Source organism: Colobus angolensis, unplaced genomic scaffold, assembly GCF_000951035.1.
Source record: "Colobus angolensis palliatus isolate OR3802 unplaced genomic scaffold, Cang.pa_1.0 Scaffold394, whole genome shotgun sequence".
NCBI classification, from domain to species: Eukaryota; Metazoa; Chordata; class Mammalia; order Primates; family Cercopithecidae; genus Colobus; species Colobus angolensis.
Window position 1 is genome coordinate 1,026,032 of NW_012117310.1, and position 19,799 is coordinate 1,045,830.

At 36.4% G+C, this 19,799-nt stretch overlaps 1 protein-coding gene across 2 annotated transcripts in view; it reads right to left on the reverse strand.

Annotated features, from left to right (window-relative positions):
- The window catches only part of CALCR (calcitonin receptor), a 154,562-nt gene extending 135,362 nt beyond the window's left edge, over positions 1-19,200 (reverse strand). Inside the window, exons 1-2 of one of the 2 annotated variants that reach the window (XM_011955066.1) lie at positions 19,162-19,200; positions 18,760-18,976 (exon numbers count right to left, since the gene is read on the reverse strand). In XM_011955066.1, coding sequence (XP_011810456.1) covers positions 18,760-18,865 — 106 coding nt within the window. In that variant the 5' untranslated portion in view covers positions 18,866-18,976; positions 19,162-19,200. Of the gene's footprint in view, positions 1-4,669; positions 4,961-18,759; positions 18,977-19,161 lie in introns of those variants that run through there. The other variant, XM_011955069.1, reaches the window with a different exon arrangement.
- Between the last annotated feature and the right edge of the window lie 599 nt (positions 19,201-19,799).

A 19,799-nucleotide genomic window follows, 5' to 3' on the forward strand; every position in this document is an offset into this window, starting at 1 on the left:
GCACTTGGTTCAGACTAATCTTCTGTACTCTTCCACCAAATGTTAGTGTCTTCTCCCTCTCCACAAATTTATATCATATTTGAGTATACAAGAGGATGTCTGTGTGATCCAAAAGCAAGCAGGGATGGTAACTACATGATACAAATCCTATCACATCCCACTCTATTGCCATGATAGATATTGTCTTCTAACATGCCACTAAATCCCACTGCACTTAGATGTGACCTCAGCATCCTTCTCAAAGCAGAGATCTAGAGTAGACAATGAAAAGAAACCTACTTGTCATTTCTGCTTTTGTAAGTTTGTTTAAGAAATTTGGATTTAAACTTTAACTGTTAAACTTGTCAGGGTCAGAGATTAAACCTGCCATTGCTATATGTACTCCACTTTTTGCTTTACTGTGACATTTCACATGGGTTTGTCAAATTACTATAAGACTGCTTTTGCCTGTTTATTTTTTTATATGAGAAGTTGTTATCATGAAAATTAATGTATAAAATATGCTTTGTTGGAAACATCATTTCTATTACAAGTCATGTGTTAGACAATACATTTATTTCTCATGAAATTCTATTTCCTAGAGTTTGGCAAGTCAGGTTTTCAACACTTGCTAGAATATATGTGTTTCTATTCCTTATAGAATAAGAATCATCTTACATATGCAAACTTTCCTTGAAGAAAGGAAAGAGATCAAAGAAGATAGAAGCTAGACAGCATGAGTGACCTCAATGATTAACACTCAATGATTAACACCTCAAAGTTAACACTGTCATAATTCATTTCCAACAAGGGATTTATATGATCACAACCCTTTCTGGTTGTGAGAACAAGGTAACTAAACCTATGGAAGGGAGGGGTGGGAAAGGACTATAGCAATACAGAGTCCAGCAATAGCACACTAGGAAGAGCAGAAAGTTTAAGAGCCATTAGCAGGCTTATTTCCAGTTTAATCTAAGCACTATGTTCCAAAGGGAAGTCCCATTTTCCAGGATAGGATAAATGCAGAATTCTGAGGGCAAAGATGATAGATGTTCAAATTGCCAGGCCATATATATATTATATGTACATGTCATTTTAGAAAGTACACAATATCATTATTTGAGCACTTATTCTGCACTAATCATGTGCTGAGAACCTTACTCATTCAGTCTTTATTGACACAGTAACTCTGAGAGCTAGGATCATCCCTATTGATTATGTGAGAAAATTGAAGCATGAGAAAATTAAATTGTTTTTTTGCAGGCCATATTGGCAGTAACTAGCAAGACCAAGACTTGATCTTAGAATCTCTGACTCCAGAGTCTGTGTACTGAACTGCTACACTGAGGGGACTGGCGGTGCTGGTTACAGGGAATTGTCAGGTTACATCTCCCTTGGGCTTGAGGGCTGCTGGGAACTTCTGCGTAGGCAGGTCCCAGCCAGATGACAGGCAATGTCAAACAGACATACTACTCATGTGTCAGTCCTCTGCACAGCACTGGAGAACTCCTTGGATGAATAAAAGGAGGACAGGGTTTGATAGCTGAAAGGGGATTTTTATCTGATCATGCTTCAGCAATGCCCTATCATTTCTGTGCTTGAAACAGTGTGGGTACAGTTAATGCAGAGTCCTGAGGGACTGTGAGTATGCTAGAAAAGGGCTGACTTATTACTCTCAAACTAGCTATAGGGAAGAAATAACAAGACTGCATACTCCTGGGGTCATCTGGAATAGACAGGAAAGGACTAGGGTTAGCAGCCCAAATAAATTTGATAGTGGTTTAAACTGCAAAAAGTCACTTATGGAGAAGGAAACAAAACAAAACAAAAAAAACCTAAGCATTTTGAATGTCTACCTTCCAGTTGTTTTGAAAGGATTTACCCTTTCAAACATTTATCAAATGGGAAACATTGAATTCCAAACTTGGTAAATAGTTTATTGGTACAGTTCAGTAATTATTCAAAGTGGCATAGATTAGGCACAGCACTGAGTTTATCATATGTTTATTAAAACAGGTAGAAACATAAAGCTAACATATAATCTGAAATCATATTTTTAAAAACATGTCTTAATAAACAAGAACTTGATAGGAAGGAAACTATACTTGGGCTAATCAGTGGACAGATATTTATTGCATTTATGAATGAACAAGTTTTTCTGTTCTATTTTTATTGTAATGAAAACGTAATTTTCACAAGCAATACTAAATTTTCTGCTTCTCTTTGATTATTAGTGAGGCTAAATGTCTTATCATAACTACCTTGGCCATTCAGTTCATCTTCCATGACTTCCTACTTTTTGTCCTTCTTATTTTGAATTTATAGAAACTCTTTTTACCTCTGTGTTTAATAACTTTGGAATCAGAGAGATCTGAATTTGAATCCCAGTTATGCCTCTTTCTTGCTAGATGATTGGCACTTTACCAAATGTCTCCAATTCTCAGACTGCGATAAAACGAGGATAATAAGAGTACACATCTGATAGTTTTTATCTCTTTAAAAAATTTTAAAATTGACAAATTAATATTATATATATATTTATGGTATGCAACTTTATGTTTTGATATATGTATACATCGTGGAATGGCCAAATCAAGCTAATTAACATATGCAAGAAAAAATGGTAGTTTTTTTCTTAAGTCTTAAAAATAACACGGTGATTGTAAATTTTTAGAATGGTGCTTGGTACAGAATATGTGTTCAATGAATATTATTTGTTCTATACATTGTGAATACTTTTTCCATGCTGTTAGTTGGCGTATTACTATTTTCAGAAATTATCACCATATAGAAATTTTATATTTAGATATAGTCAGGTCTTTCATTCTCTCTTTGTCTTTTGGCTTTTGGGTTTTGTGTTATGTTTATGATTATAACACCTAGATTATAACAAATATATCATCTTGTATTTCTCCTAGTATATCAATATTTGTTTCTGAGTATGATAGAAGGTAGATATCTGTTTTGAATTTTCTGTCATTTTGCCACTGATTTAAAATGCCAATGTTATCATATACTAAATTCTGATATGTTCCTAGACTCTTTATTTTGTTTCCTTAATCTATTTATCCGTTTCTGTGTCAGTACTGTAGTACTTTAGCTATTTCAGCTTCATGGCATCCTTGAAAAAGCAAGACCCTAACTCCTTTTAATCTTTTAGTTATATTTGTTTATTTGCTTATTACCTAGTTTGTGCTTTAGAGGCTTTCAGGGAAATGTCACCTTGTCTTTATTATAATTGCCTAAAATAATACTTAGCTCAGACTAGGCACTCAATTTAGGTGAGCTGAATAAACAAACTTAAATCTCATAGTCTTTTTTAACACCTATTTTTTTGCTGTTTCTTAAAAATTCTTATTGATGAAATTAGTCACGAATACAGAAAACAATATAAAACAAAAATATAAATACCCTCCTACCTACTGCCCTGTATCCAATTTTCAGAAAGAAATACAACAATTCTTGCGCTTTATAAAATTATTTTTCCAGTAGTAGTAGCTTTCAAAGCAGTCATATTGGTAGAATCTTTATTTCTTTGTATACCATGGTTTGATGATGTTTATTTATTTATACTATTTAAAATGACATTATTTACTCTGCTATTTGTTTTAGAAAGAAAAAATATTTCCTGGAACTTTCACCTTTAGTGAGTTAGAAGAATGCCATTTGAAGAAAATAGAGCTTTATTATTTCTCTGTATCTCTCAAAGAATCAGTAGAGATGTTGAGAGGAAAATGGTAGGTTTCACATGTCTTGTTGTTCTTGATAGTTGTTTAAACAAAGACTCTTTTTATTGTATTTATCATCATTTAACTGGAATGAAAAAAGCAACTTTTTTTCCCCTTATTTACACAGTTCTTTCTCATATAAATTTGGAATATTGGAAAGAAATTACTGGAAGAAAAGAAAATACTAGAGACATGGGTAGTGATGAAGCAAAGAATTTGAAATGCTTCACTCAAAACCCCTTGAACTGTGGAAAGGATGGGGAAGAGAGTATGTCAAATGAAATCCCTAGGAAGGAATGTGAGTTTGATAGCTTGACCAACAGCATCAAAATGACCTGAGAACTTACTAGAAATGTAAATCCTTGGGCCTCACCTTAGACTGAATCAGAAACTCTGGGAGTGGAGCCAGCAATCTGTTTTGACAAGCTCTTCGGGTGATTCCATTGCTGATTAAAGTGAGAAAACCACCACTTGAGTGCAGCAAGGAGAGCAGTGTGTTGGGATGACATGGAAGGTTTAAAAATCTGTCAAATAACAAAAAATCCTTGTCCCTGTCATCAACTTCCATGTCATGAGGATAAAAGGGAAGTGGGAAAAATTATTTGAGAAAATATGGTAAGACTGGCAGCAAATTGTAACTTTAAAAATTAGTAGGCACATTAGGCAAGCTTCTATCACACCTCTTTCTTACCCAGATTCATGCACAGAGGAACCAATTAGATACTGAGGAACCAAAACTTTTCCATTCCCTCCCGTCAGTCCCTAAGATGCAACAAATCAGTTTACATGATTGCTGTTCAGCAGAACCAGGCCAATCTGGTTTTCTACAGCTTGCCTATTAAAAAGTGCCTTTCACACCCTCCTGGGTTATGTACAAAGACCTTTGCCCTTTTGTAGCTTAGCAGAATGATTTATTTGTGTCATTAGTCAATCTCTTATTTCATCCAAAATATTTCCATTACCTGAAATAAACCTGCAGTCCCAATGATGAAAGCTGTGTCTCTCCTCACTTTTAACAGTAGTGTTAAGTTGCTGGCAAGATACTCAGGTATTTAAAACTTTTTTTTTTTTTTTAATATTTCTACTCATTACTTTTAATGGAGCAAAGCTAATCTTTGAGGAAATATTTCGGTCTTTGACTGTAAATATTTTCAAGCCATTTTCATAAATTGGGGGCAGCAAAAGAGATTCTCAAACATTATCTCCCACCCACTCTCTTATACTTCTCACTGGTATTCCAGTCTCTTATAACTCAACTTTCCTTTGGAGATCGCGGCTCTGTTATCCTTTCTGTCTGGTGGCTGACAAAACATGTAACAATCTCTCTGCTGCAAATTTGCACCCTAAATAACAGTAAGGTATGAGACTTAATAACTGTTAAATCCTTTAAGTTTGTGATGCTCATTCTCACAACACCATGTATATTCAGTATTTACTTGTCTCTGAATATATTAGAAATAACTATTTAAAATCCAAATCTCTGATGAGCTCAAAACAAGAGATAGGACCCTAATGAGTATGTTACAGTAAGATAAAAATAAAGCCCTCTAAAAGAAAGGAAAAGAGATTGTTTTTCCTTCCTCATTTTCTCCCTCTGAGAACTGAACTATGTCATACTTCTGCTTTCTCTTTAAAAAGACAGAAACTGTTTATTCCTTAGAATTATGGTGAAAATAAAGCTTTTAACTAAGGAATCAGTGACATGTCCACTTTTTCTAATTTTCCATTGACAATTAAAACAATGTTCTACCCTAGAGAGATGATGTCACTCTCTAGGTAATTTAAACCAAAAACAAAATAAACATAAATAAGCACACTGACTATTGGTATCTACAATTTTGAAAAATATATCTGCTGGTATACATCTATTATACATTGAGGTATCTTTTATAGATATAAAAATTATTGGTCCACTTTCAAATTTTATCTTCCCTTAAACTGGTGACCTTCAGCCACGGCCTCCTTTATGCACTGTAGGATCCTACTTTTCAGATCATCTGAAAAGCTTTACAATTTTAATTTATACTTCTATTTGTTCTAATGCAACCTTTATTGGATTGATATGTACAATGAATCATTTTAAATTTTATTTGATTTTTCTGCTGAAAAGTTTATTTGCTGTGACCATGTGGACAAAGACATCAAAGACACATATCTACAGAATGGTGGAGGCACATTTAAATCAGCGGCATTTCTCAGCTTCTAACCATTACTAAAATTGTGGTGTGGGATAGTGAAGAGAAGGTTTGGGATTCATATAGAACTGTGGGTGAGTGATAACCAAAAGAAGCTTGGGGGATGCAGATAGAATTTGTCTCAAGCTCCAACTTCATCACTTAACCAGATGGACTAGTTTAACTAATGCTTTAATCTGAGTTGTAGTTTTCTCATTTGTAAAATGAGGATCATAATAATTGCAACAATAGATAGCAGTTATTTACTGCTATAAGCCTTGTGCCATGACCAAAGTTTTCCTACATTATTTAAAATCCATGAAATAATCCTTTAAGATAGAAACAATTCATTCCTAAAAGGAAACTGAGGCTAAGAGAGGTTGAATAATACTAATAAGAAGTATATCCTGTTGCATTTCCTTTCTGTTAGAGTGGCACTGTGTCACGGAATGTTGGGTGCAGATCAAATGAGATGCTGAATGTGAAAGCACTTAGTAGGTTGCAGGCACATGACTCAGCCAAAACTTAAGTGTTTTGTATTTGAACAGTGCTATTCTGTAAAAATATATTTATACATTAATAGCATCATTTTCTTTCAAGTGTAACCTGCATCATTGAAAATTCCTTAAAAACCATAAAATGGTACTGACTAGCATAAGGCTTAATCTTGGACACTCTTACAGAGGTTGCTTTGTATACCACCCTTCATTCCCTAATAGCATTTTTGCTTTTTCAAAAGAGCCCAGATTTTTAAATTTTCCAAGTAAATAAATACAATTCCTTCTCCGTTGTCCACAGTGTGAGGCAGGGGACATACGGTTAAGAAAGTTATAACTTTTAATTAAAAAAGTTTAAAAATATACTATCATCAACTATCACCGTCATTAGATAAAAAGAAGGGATATTTTTGATCCAGAAAAGAAAGGATATAATCCCAGAACCAAGTGTGATTCTTTAAATTGAATATACTTAATGGTAAGAAAAACTCTTAAAATTATCTTCTATCTTTTTATTTTGCTGCCAGACAGTGAAATCCCGAAACCCTGTCATGGATCAGCACGGCTCATTAGACCACATTTGAGAACCACTGTTTTAGATTAAAAGCTGTGTGAGACCCTGAAAAATCACAGGCTGTTCAGCAAACAGGCCCTGAGTAAGAATGTGTGCTCTGTCTTTAGTAGGAGTATAGGACTGCGATTCAGACCGTGAGCTCTGTAGTTAGGTATTTTAGGTTTAAATCCTGCCTCTGCTTCTGCTTGTATGATCTTTATGTCTCTAAGCCTCATCATTTCCTGGAGTTAAAATGGGTATAACAATAAATCAGGTAAGTCTCATAATAATATGATTATTATGAGAATTAAATGGAATGATTCATCCAAGAATCTTTATATTAAGCCCTCAACAAATGTTAGTTTTAAATTTAACTTATTAACACTATTATTAGTAATTATTATTTTTATTCTCATTTCATATGATTATTAATTTATTTAGCTTCTTTGATTTTCAGTCTTCATATTCTGTAAAACTGAGATAAAGTACCTAGTTTTCAGAGTTGCTGTGGAGCCTAAATGAGGTAATGCATGTTTGTACATAACTTGGTATGTATCAAAAGCCTGATAATAGTGTTAAAAGCAAAACATATACATGATTTTCACTTAAAGACTGACCAATATCTATTCTGAAGCTCTACTTACAAGTATTATAAAAAGGAACAACAACAACAAAAAAAAAACAATGAAGACATTATTGGATATGAATGATGGTTAGACCAGATATACTTGCTTTCTCTCCTGCATAAGCTTATATTTTCAGGTGTCCTGGACAATTCTAGGAGTCAACCATGGTGCATTTATCTCCTACACCTATTGCCCACTAGTCATCACTGCGGTTATATCTGGAACCCAAACCTCCCTTTTATTTAATGTGTGGCAAAATCTGGCCAGTTGGAAGATTCTGGACAGTGATGGAATAAAACAAACAGATAAAATCAGCCTGTATTACTATAATCTTGGTTCTTCAATAAAGAATATCCTAACAATTTTCTAATTCATGGGGAAATTGGATAATCTAATGTAAGCAGTTAAGGTTTGAGATCAATATTCTTTCTTTTGTTATTCTTAAAATGAGCTGGAGCAATGAAAGGGAAAAAGCTTTAGACTAAGGCATGTGCAAATATAGAACGTATGAAAAATTTAAAAACAGTAAACAAAAGAGCTAAAATTAAATTAGAAAAGAAAATAACCTCAAATATGGTAAATAAATTTAAAAATATTAGAGATAGTAAATAAAAGTCACTTGCAAAAGGCTGTGTAGCCTGAACATGGAGGTACACACAAAGTTTCCTTTAAGTATCAGAACAGATCCCTCCCATTGCACAAGTACACAGACTGCCAAGGCAGTCATCATATAGGGAAATGAGACCATTTCGAACACATGGAAAAGAGTCGCCATGCTCCAAAATAGATCTTGGAAAGTTCATCATTTCCAAGTGAGTGAATAGGAAACTTGACTATTTTTAGCCTAATTAAAATTCAATGTATTTTTTTCTTGCCATTTTTAGATCACTCTTTCTCTCTCCACATCATTAAAACCACACATACCATGGGTTTCTGACTAATTTTCATGTAAGTAATCAAAGATTAGTTTTGAAATTCTATTTAAAGCCATGTTTTGCTAAGAGTTGTGTTTTGCATTTTGTTAGTAGAAATTGCACCTTTAAAACAGTAAAGCAGATTAGGTTTTTGCATTTGACTCTAATTTTTATGAATGGGATGTCAACCTGGCAAAGCACAATTTCCCTTTTGTGTAAACCACAATGCAGAGTGGAATATTATAAGCCTGAGTATATCCCATGACAGCTGCAGAGGTTAATATTTAGAATAAATAAGAAAAATCACTATTTAATTCTCTTGACTTTCTATCCACGGATCTGCTACTCAAACGCACACAAAATGCAAAACTGAAAAACATTTTATATCCTAACAACAGAGCTTTGGCTGTCATGCATTTATAATGAGCACACTTCCCTTTTCTGATCTACTTACATACTGGAGTCAGACCTCCTTGGTTCATTTCCAAATCCATCTTATTAGTTGCGTGTTCTTCCGTAGGTTACTTACCTCTCTGTTCTTCAGTTTCCTTGTGAGTAAAAGCATGCAATAGTACCTACCTCAGAGGGTGGCTGTGAAATTAAAATACATTGAAGTTGATAAAAGGCATAGAAAATTACTGGCTCATAGTAAGTGCTATGTGTTAGTTATTGTTACCATTATTGCTATTATTGAAATATTTCAATGTCTATTTCATATCCGAGTTTTCTGGAAAGTTTTCACAACTTACTTTTTTTTAGAAAGTAGAAATTATACATTTCTGGGAATCAGGGATTGATCAAAGTTTCACACTTGTGTCTGTTTAGATTATCTTCCAATCAGTGTCCACACTATCACTTAATTTCTGAGAATCTACCAGAAAGAGAGTACTTTGGGTACTAAGTGGTGAATGTGTGGGGAGGACACAGTGCTGGCAAGCAGGTCAGATGGAAGGTTGCTGGAGTAGTCCAAGTGATAGACGACAGTGGTCTGCCTACCTTAGAGGTAGTGGATATTAAACTTTTTACATGCTTAAGTTTAGTATAAAGCTTCTTCAAGTTTGAGAATAAAGACTCAAACACATTTGATCAAATAACACATCATTAACATTGATAATACACTTTTTTTTTTTTTTTTTTTCCGAGATACAGTTTTGCTCTTGTTGCCCAGGCTGGAATGCAATGGCACTATCTTGGCTCACTGCAACTTCCACCTCCCAGGTTGAAGCAATTCTCCTGCCTCAGCCTCCCTAGTAGCTGGGATTACAGGCACACACCACCACCCCCAGCTAAATTTTTGTATTTTTAGTAGAGATGGGGTTTTACTATGTTGGCCGGGCTGGTCTCGAACTCCTGACCTCAGGCAATCCACCTGCCTCAGCCTCCCAAAGTGCTGGGATTACAGGAGATGGGCCACTGCACAGCCATTTTTTTTTTTTTTTTCCTAAAGGTAGTCAGTGTTTACTTCACTATGTCCTACTTTGCAGAAAGCAGGCGTTGTAGGAATAGGGCAAAATAAAAGTAATTAATTTTGAAGTAGGGGCAATGGGGATTGAGAGAGATATTGTGGAAGGATTCAAACAATGAGGCTTTTCCTTGGGAAGGCCAGCTTCTAGAATAAATGAGAATGGTATATAAAATGGTAGGTGCAGGACAAACTAGGAGAAGGGGAGGGGACACGAGAGACAAGTTCTGCCTCTTATACAATGTAATGCAGAGCCACTCTTATTCATGTGTTTAACTGTCTTTGAGGTCATCTATAAGTACATTAATGCACATATTTTTCTGCATTCACTTATGGCTCCCTGCAGCTTTGTAGTTCCTTTAAGGAGAGCACTAGATGTGGAGTCAGAAGGCTGGAGTTCTCATGGCAGAAGTATTACCTCCTGGTTGGAAAATACGTCATCTCTGCCATAGTCTCCTCTTTAATGAATGCATTGGGCTCCTGAATAATAATAAGGGTAAAATATTAGTTATCAAGAAGATATATGACATTACTTCAAATGCTAGAAATACCTCTTTAACAAATTAAAATGCAGACCATAGCTTCCAGTTTTGATATTTGTGGACTCCACATTGCTACTCTTCAAATATGCCCAGATATTAATATTTTAGTAGATGAGAAGAAATGCTAAGTTTCTCATTGACCTTGTATTCACTAAAATAACACATCTAATTTGAAGAATATGTATTTTCCTCATGGGATGCAATACAATCGTTTTCATTTTGAATGGGAAAAGAAGCCACCCAGTAAATTCTTATTTTTTTCTAAATTGGCCCTCGAGCAAGGATCATTCACCATTTTGCTGGGATTTTGCTTTAGTGCCACCTTTGCAGTCTATGTGATGTTAGTAATGAAAAAGTGGTCTAATATCATTCTGACCTTTCAGTCCTGTAGTATGCCCAGGGAAGAAGGTGCTAAAGCAATTTGCATTGCTATGTACCCTGTGCCATGAACTTCTGTGAATCTTGGGCCTTTGATTCCATTCCAATGTCCATAAACACCAATGTTTTCTATGATACATCCTTATACTTGAAAGAATTCTGTCAGTCAGACTTAAGGTTAGAAACAAATAATTAAGCTGGAAGTTGGGTTAATTAATGGATGAGTCAAGTCAATTTAAAATTTAAATTTGGCAGCAGTACAATTTTCCTTTCTTTTTCCCTTGTTGCCTGTGTTGACTTTATGAACACCTCACTAGAGAAGAAATCTCAAAAAGCAACGCTTTCTTTAAAAAATATTATTATTTGTGAACTTGATTCCTTCTTTTTCCCTTGCTACCTGTGTTGACTTTATGAACACCTCACTAGAGAAGAGATTAGCTACTCAAACAATTTAGGATTAATTGCTTTCAGGGCTTGGATCCACATTGGGAAAATGAGAAGGAAAAATGTTTTTTTGGGTTTTTTTTCTTGCCTATAAGAGGCATAAATACCACCTAAGTAGCTCCAGCCTAGTCCTAGAAGCAGAGGAGAAATAGAGGCATGACTTTGTGATTAAGAGAGCAGAGGGCTGTAACAGTTCTGCATGATTAAACTGAATACTATGTTCTGAACATGCGTGCTATGTTTTAAATGTTCACTAAAGAAAACCAACTCAAACCCAAAATAGAAGAATGGATGTTAAGAATATGAATGAATTATTGGTTTGGAGGAAGTACTACAGATAAATACCTGAAAGCTCTGGGGAAACAGCTAGTTGATACCTTAAAACAAGAAAACTTTAAGCCTCAGTGTGGCAAGAATCACTGCAGGAGAAAAAAAAACTCTATTTATGGACACATTTAGGGAAGTTTTAACTCATTTCTCTAAGAGAAGAGAGCATCTCATGGATATGCTGGGACAAAGAAATAAATGATAACTCTGTTCTTTGTAATCTGGTAGAGAAGTAAGAAAAATTAGCAGGTAGCTATCTACAATACAAAAGGGAGATTAAACCACCATAAAACAAGTATAAAATGGTATAATTTGTGATTCAAAAATTGCTATATTTGTCCTGAAAAATTTATCGATGCAACTTTTTTATAAAAAGGTTTTTCTTTTTTAATTATACTTTAAGTTCTAGGGTATATGTGCACAACATGCAGGTTTGTTACATAAGTATGCATTTGCCATGTTGGTTTGCTGCACCCATCAACTCGTCATTTACATTAGGTATGTCTTCTGATGCTATCCCTCCCCCAGCCCCCAGCCCCGACAGGCCCAGGTGTGTGATGTTCCCCGCCCTGTGTCCAAGTGTTCTCATTGTTCAATTCCCACCTATGAGTGAGAACTTGCCGTGTTTGGTTTTCTGTCCTTGTGATAGTTTGCTGAGGATGAAGGTTTCCAGCTTCATCCATGTCCCTGCAAAAGATATGAACTCATCCTTTTTTTATGACTGCTCTATGCAACTTTTAAGTACACAAACAGTCTGGGAAATATTTGGTATATGCAGAAATACTAGAATTTCCAGATCATTATTCTTGAGGGCAGAGGCTTAGAAACTCATTTTTTCCCCAATACACTGTCATAATAAAGAGATTGAGAAAATTATTTCAATGAATGCATAGCAACAGAGAAGAATACTTTACATAATACATGGGTATTTAATATATACCTATATATTCGTACATACACAAACACACAGCTCACATGCGTGGGACCTCTGGAAACTCCAAAACAAGAGATATCAATCATGATATGATATGACATCTTGGTTGGGGGAATTAAACGCTGTCCAGGAAAGACTAAAAAGAAGGAAGCAGCATGTAAGTTAAGCTTTAGGAGACTGCACCTTTCAGAAAGAGAAAATAAAGTAAGGCAGGCGTCTCAAACTGATTGAAATTATTGTGTACAATCAGTGTCTCCATTTCCTCACTTCACATTTATTTCTCGACCCCCACCCAACTCATGACTAAAATTGCTCTCAATTAAATCCAATTGTGAGCTCTCAGCCCTTATCCCACTTGATCTACTGGTAACATCCCGCATGAGTGCTTGCTTTCTCCTCCCTGGCTTCCATAAAATTACATTCTCTCTCTCTCTCTCTCTCTCTCTGTCTCTCTCTCTCTCCTCTCTCTCTCTCTCCTGTAGTCTTTCATCTCTGTCTTTCTTTACAGGATTGTTTTCCATTTCCCTTTAAATATTTGTGTTTTCCAGGATGTTTTACTTTTCTTTTAATTTTCTACCTTTAACTTTTTTCCTGTATGTTTTCTTTCTTTCTTCCCTGTTTTTACTTCTCCAGAGATAATATGCTTTATTCCTATGCTGTCAGCTGAAGTAGATTCGCTATGTCTCTTAAATTTACATGTCTAGAACAAAATTCTCTCTTGAGGCACTAATTTCTATATCTACTTCTACTTAATATCATCACATGGATAAGCCAAAGATATTACTTTTTTTCCTCCAAATTCAACTATTTATCTTCCCTCTCCAAAATATTCCTCGTCCCGACTTGGTGAATGACATCACATCTCTCTTATTATCTATGAAAGAGGCCTGGAATTCATCATACAATTTTTCTCTTTCATCTCACCTGTAATTTCCATTGTTCACCAAATCCTACAAAATCTACCTTTAAAATAATTTCCTGATTTTTTTTTCCTTTTCTATCTCCAACAAGGAGGCCTAATTGATTCTTCCCTCTGTCACTGCAGCAAGACTGCGGGTGTCCAGTTAATCTGTATCCTTCCTTTTTTCAATCTAATATGCCTCTTATTTTTCCACCAGAGTGATCTACCAAAATGGCAAATCTGATTATTTCAGAAACCTATATTAACTCCTTCAAGGACCCCTATCTACTATCTTCCCGATAAAATGCAAACCCTTTAGTATGGTAGGCATGCAAGCTTCCTTGTGTATAATCTGTGTCCTTTAGACCCTGCTGGGGCAACCAAAATACCTGTGGTTTCCCCAAGTCACCATGTTGTTTGAATCCACAATCTAGTGTCCTGCCTGTAACACTTCATTTTTTCCCCTCCTTATCTAGCTCATTCTGTTCTGTCATTTCAATGCTGAAACATATCCCCTTTTGGGTAACCTCCCTAGAAAATTTCCCTGATGCCCAGGTTAGGTGTCCGGTTAGACACCCTCACGACATTTCTCTACTGGAATACCTACTACAGGGCTGCATAATGTTTGTTGGTTTGTCTGTCTCTTCCAGTCCCCATGGAACTAGGATCTGTAATCTGTCACAATATCCCTTGACTAGGACATAATAGGCACTTAGTACATATGTATTGAGTTTTAATATATGAGCAAAGCTATTCAGATGGAAATTTGTTAGATGTGTTACGGGAGAATGATTAATACATTTTAAGGATGGAAGAAGGTAAGATTTGAAATGATGAATTCTGAACTACCGGGCAAATAAAGGTCAGGGAGTGAGACTAGGGTTGCAGCAAGACATGAAAACCAAAGAAAAGCAGGTCTGCAATGGAACCATTGATGTAAAGGGACACACACACACTCACACACACACAAGCACACACACACACATCGATTTTGAGGCAGAAGAATATAGACTGAGGTTGACACGCAAGGGCACAGGGTTGAAAGTGAAGAATGGACTCCAAATCAGGAGTCAGTTTTTCTAGTGTAACTACAGCTTCAGAACTAAAATTAAGGAGCTGTTGAGGTTTTCTACCTGACTTGGATAGGAAAGCTAAGCTAGGATTATACCATGAAACATCTTAAATACTGGGCTGAAGAGGAGTTCTAAGTCTTGCTGTCTTTGGACAATCACTGAAAAATTATGGACAGAAGGGGACAAAATTAGAGATTAGAAAGCAAGTCTAACCATGTTGTATAATACTGAATTCAGCACAAAGAAACTTAATGTGACTGAATATTAGGAGAATAAGTATTTTATTAATGATAACAAAAACTTAAACTAGAGGTGTGACAGTGATACTTAGAGGAAGAAATATGTAGTATCCATGGGAAAATCTGGAAGTAGCCTGAGACTTGAAAAGAGAGAGGAAAGGCATAAATTTTACTGAAATAATTAAACATAAATTCTAGTGAAATGGAATAGTCAAATATTTCACTGAACCAGGTACTTTATTTCTTTGAGAGGTAACTCCTTAGGTTTAGATTATATGTGTTATTCTGGTACAAAGAATACCAATTTATATGCTATTTTTTCAAATAAGGCAAGACTTCAATTTTTAACAAAGACAGAATCTTATACCTCAGGTATCCCCTGGCACCCCGGAGGTACCAGGCAGCTGTGCAGAGCTGCAGGCATAGGCTAAGAAGTGCCGCCAGCTTCAATGAGGTATATGTTGCCTTGCCAACTTGTATTAGGGACATTTTTCTGTATTCTGTGATCCACTCTTTCTTCCCTGAAACATTTTTTTTCTTAAAAAACAAAACAAAACTACATTCTAATCAGAAAACACTGTTTTTGAAAAGCCAATTCAAGAAAATTACTGTTAGAAGTATTGAGCAACAGATACTGATAACATTTTTTCTACTGATTCTTCTCCAATGTTCTATCTTCGTGATTCACTTTTAACATAAAAATTTAAAGACCTCAAACCTCTCCATATCGCTGGTTTTCTAAACGTATAAGGGAAGTCAGAAACATATGTTAATATGATTTTCTGTGTTTTGATACTAGAATTGAAAACAAGTTAGTATCATTATGAAAACACAAAATCTTATCACTTGGTTTTATAACACTCATTATATGAAGCTCTAGAAGATCACATTCACATTGAAAAGCACATAGTTGTCACAGAAATGATGCTTTTAATTAAGTGAAAGATCCATACCTGATTGGGATGATTACTTATGTATTTCTCGTTCTCTACCAGACACGACATCCTTGAGGATGGGGATATGACTTATTTGTCTATGTCTCTTCAGGCTTAGTGCAATGCTCGGCATATAACAATCAAAATTTTTTTGAATGAATGACATTTTAAAAAATATAACACTTACATAGAACTTACCATGCACCAGACACCTACCCAAATACTTTACAAACATTAACTTATTTAATTCTTATTCTACAAAGAAAATTGAGGCACAGAGAGGTTACATTATGTGCCCAAATCACACAAATAGAAAGTTATGGAGCCAGAAGTCAAACTCAAGCAGAGCTGTGACAGAATTTGTACTCTTAACTTATATTATCTTTAAATAAATGCTGCTGTTAAGATGTAAAAAATATAAGTATGCATATAAATATGTAATGTAATCCATCATTGAACTTAAAAAGACCTGGGTTCAAATATATTTTTAATTTATTTGGTTCGTGGCTTTGAGCAAGTTCATTAACCTAATGGGTCCTCAATTTCCTCAAACATAAAATCATAATAATAGCTTGTAACTCACAAGGCTACTCTTAGTTTAAAACATAATTTTTATACAAGTACTAGATTATCATTGGCACCGGGTATATGGTAGTTAGTGTGCCAAGGGGAATGATGCTATTTTTCTCTTTCTCCCCTTTCGAAAGTGTATTTGTACCTTACACATCATACAGGTCTTAAGCAAAAGGAGATGAAATTGTATGTTTCATCAAGTATTATTTTCAACATCTCTCAAAGCTAGAGTTCATTTGCTAAAGCATTTTCTGGTTGGGCAGATCAACTTCAAACTCAGTAGCTTGTTTTCTGGATAAAAAATGTTTTTCCGAGAAGCTATTATGGTCTAAATATCTAACATCAAATATTAAAATATTTTTCTTCTAATTGTAAGATCAAGTTACACATATATATGTATGTTTGTACATATGTATTTCTTTTTTAAAAAGAAAAATCTATTTGACCAGCAATATAACAAACAGCATTTATTTTTATCAAGAGCCTCCAACATCAGTGAGTTCTACCAAGTCTGGTGGAAACCCTCTTGGTCAGAGGCTCTCAGTCCTGGTTGCGTACTACAATCACCTAAAGAAATACATCAAATTGCAGACCCTTTCCACAGATACTCTGATTTAATTGAATTGGGGTAAGGTTGGGCATCCATATTTTTTGAAAGTTCTCCTATTAACCCTAATTTGCAGCCCGAGTTGAGAATACTGGTTTAGATTATCATTGAAAACATTACCTGTCTCCTATTTCCATCTCACTTGGACTCTAATAAAAACCAACAATAGATATTATTTTCATTCATGTTAACATTGACAGAGTCTGAGAGGTTCATCAAGAACAGAATTGCCATGGCACAACTAAACTAATAGTTAGCTCCCTTTCTTCAACTGATTAGAGCAAATGCTCTCCATCCACCATCAATCATTACCTCCGGTTTCAAAATGAGAAACAGAAGCCGTATTTATATCAGCTATTTCTTTTTAACTTTGAGAATCATGAAACAAAACAACTCTAAGATTATTTATATGTTCTTATAAACTAGTTATAATGAAGATTACTTATTTACTTATTGTGTTGATGTAGTCAGTGAATAAACTTAGAACATTTTATAATATGACCAGATATTATTCTTGGGCTATAGTTCATAAAATAAACTACGGGTTAGAGGCATTCAACCAGAACAAATCCCAGCTGATGGATGTTTTGAGCTATGTTGAAATATTGAGTAGAAATTAGTATCCACTGAGAATATCAACTTAAACTATAAAAGTTTTACACATCTAATCACCTTAGTTTCTCTTGTAATACTAGTGTATAACCAGCAATCTCAACTTTTTAAAGCTGAGTTCTTTTACTACTGAACTCATAGGCTAGCAATATGCTATTAGAAATTACACTTTATAAATTCCATAACACTAAAAGCATTCCTACTTTGTCCTTAATGGTAAGCCAACTGGCCAAAATACACAAAATATTTGCTTTCTATGATCATTTAATACAGACTCAAACTCAGATCCTCTGTAATTTAAAGATTAGCTTTAAGAACTACTTTGTAAAACTCTGACTTATTTTGAACATTTCACTTTCAATCACCGAATAATTTAAACAAATAGCCTTACACAGAAAACTTGATTCTGGTTAACCACAGCCAGGAAATAGGGTCTCCTGAAGATCAGCAAGTGGAACACTGCCTTCTCTTCTTGCATATATCACATAATATTAGATTAAAGCTTTCATATAAAACTTTGCTTAGGTAGATTTGCTAAATAAAGTCAGTATGGTAGTTTACTAACCTCAATTGTATTGTTGATTTTTGGCTTGGACCTCAAGGAAAATGAATGTTTTGAATAAAGGAATTAATTTCCCACAGCTTTTCTTGATGTCTTTCACCCAGACTTGGGAAAAGCATCATGAAAAATAGTACTCTTTTGGAAACTATGCACACAACATATTTTTCCTAATAGGTGTGAAGAATGGCTGCTATGCATAAATGATTGTTGGAAAATAATTCTCTGTAAAACATGACCTAACAAGCAACTCCATTCACTACTGTGCTCATTTCCAATATCCAGAACAACCATGACACATCTTATAGATGCCGGTATTATCTGTTTGTCAGTTAATAAACACTCTTTGGGAAAATTCACAACTTTATCCCCCGTAGTTTTCCTACCCAATAAGTTGGAGAATAAAACTTTTTAGGGAAAATTGATATTAACAACATAGTAAAAGTCACAAGAAATCAAAAGATTCTTCAATACGAAACCATAAGTTGTTGGTTCTTCCCAGGACACCTATTGTTCTTTTTTCTTTATTAAGGGTAAAGTAAAGCATCTGAGACCTAGCTGACCCTACATGAGAACCTCAAGCACCACAATCAAACCGCAGTTCTATAATTAAAAACCAAGGTGCCTATCGCCCCTGCACTGTTAAACATCCCTTGGACACCCCAAATCCTTAAGTCCCGCTCATTTCCAGACCCTCCTTACCTGGAATTCGGTCACTGGGCGGCCAGGCACAGCTCAATAGAAGCGAAGGGCGTTCGCAGGTGTGGCTCCAGGGATTCAGGAGTTCAAGCTTCAGCGCCCATCTCATGGGCAGGAGATGTCAGCCGCAGGGTGAGGGGCAGACGTGCCCACCTCTCCAACCCGGGAAGGCCGCCAGTCGCGCGGCGCAGCCCACCCAGAGGCTGGGGGGCTGACTTTCCTAGTTTGACGTGAGAGCAAACTGCGTTAGTCTCTGTCCTCCCTCTCTGCCCCTCTCCTGGTTTTCTGACACTTTAAATCTGTCTTAGATGGTTCAGACTCAAGTCTAGGTTGTATTATCAGCTAAAAGACAACTGTTCTTTCCCCAGGCTTGCTTTCTCCTTCCCCAAAGTCCGGGAGGCTCACCTTCCCTGTGCCTTCCTGCGCTCGCCCAGCTGTGAAGCTGTGCGCAAACTTCTCCTGACTTAAGAGTCTCAATCCTCGCCTGCGCTCCCGCCCCACCCCCGCCCGCCTCCCGACAGGCGGCAGACTAGGTGGCAGCAGAACTGATGAGAGCCAGCCCCGCCACTCCCGGACCCCGCCGCCCCAGTCAGCCCCCTCCTGTCCCCGGAGAGGGCGGGGAGAGCTGGTGAGCTCCGTGCGCCTCGCGCCAGCCCCCGTCGCCCCAGCCCGCGAGTGGGGCTGCGCTCGCGGCTGCTGCCTCGCTCCAGTCGGGGCTGGAGCTCACTCTGCGAGTCCAGGAGACTAAAGCGCCGCGTAAACACAGGAAGCAGGCGAGGGACCCGAGTTAGACCTTGAGTAGGGAGGGAGAGAGGGGCGACAGTCTGGGCTGGGAGACAGCATTCTGGGAGCCCTGTTCCCTCCCCGGAGGATGCAAATTCCGGAGGGAGGTGAGTTTCCACAAGAACCTTACCCCAGAGACAGTGTGACCCTGGCTTCTTCAGCCGCCACTCCGAATATAGTACTGGGGAGCCTGTGGAGGAAGAGTCGGTAGTGGGCTAGGTAGTGAAAGGGGTGAGGGCGTGGGAAGACGGCTGGCTAAG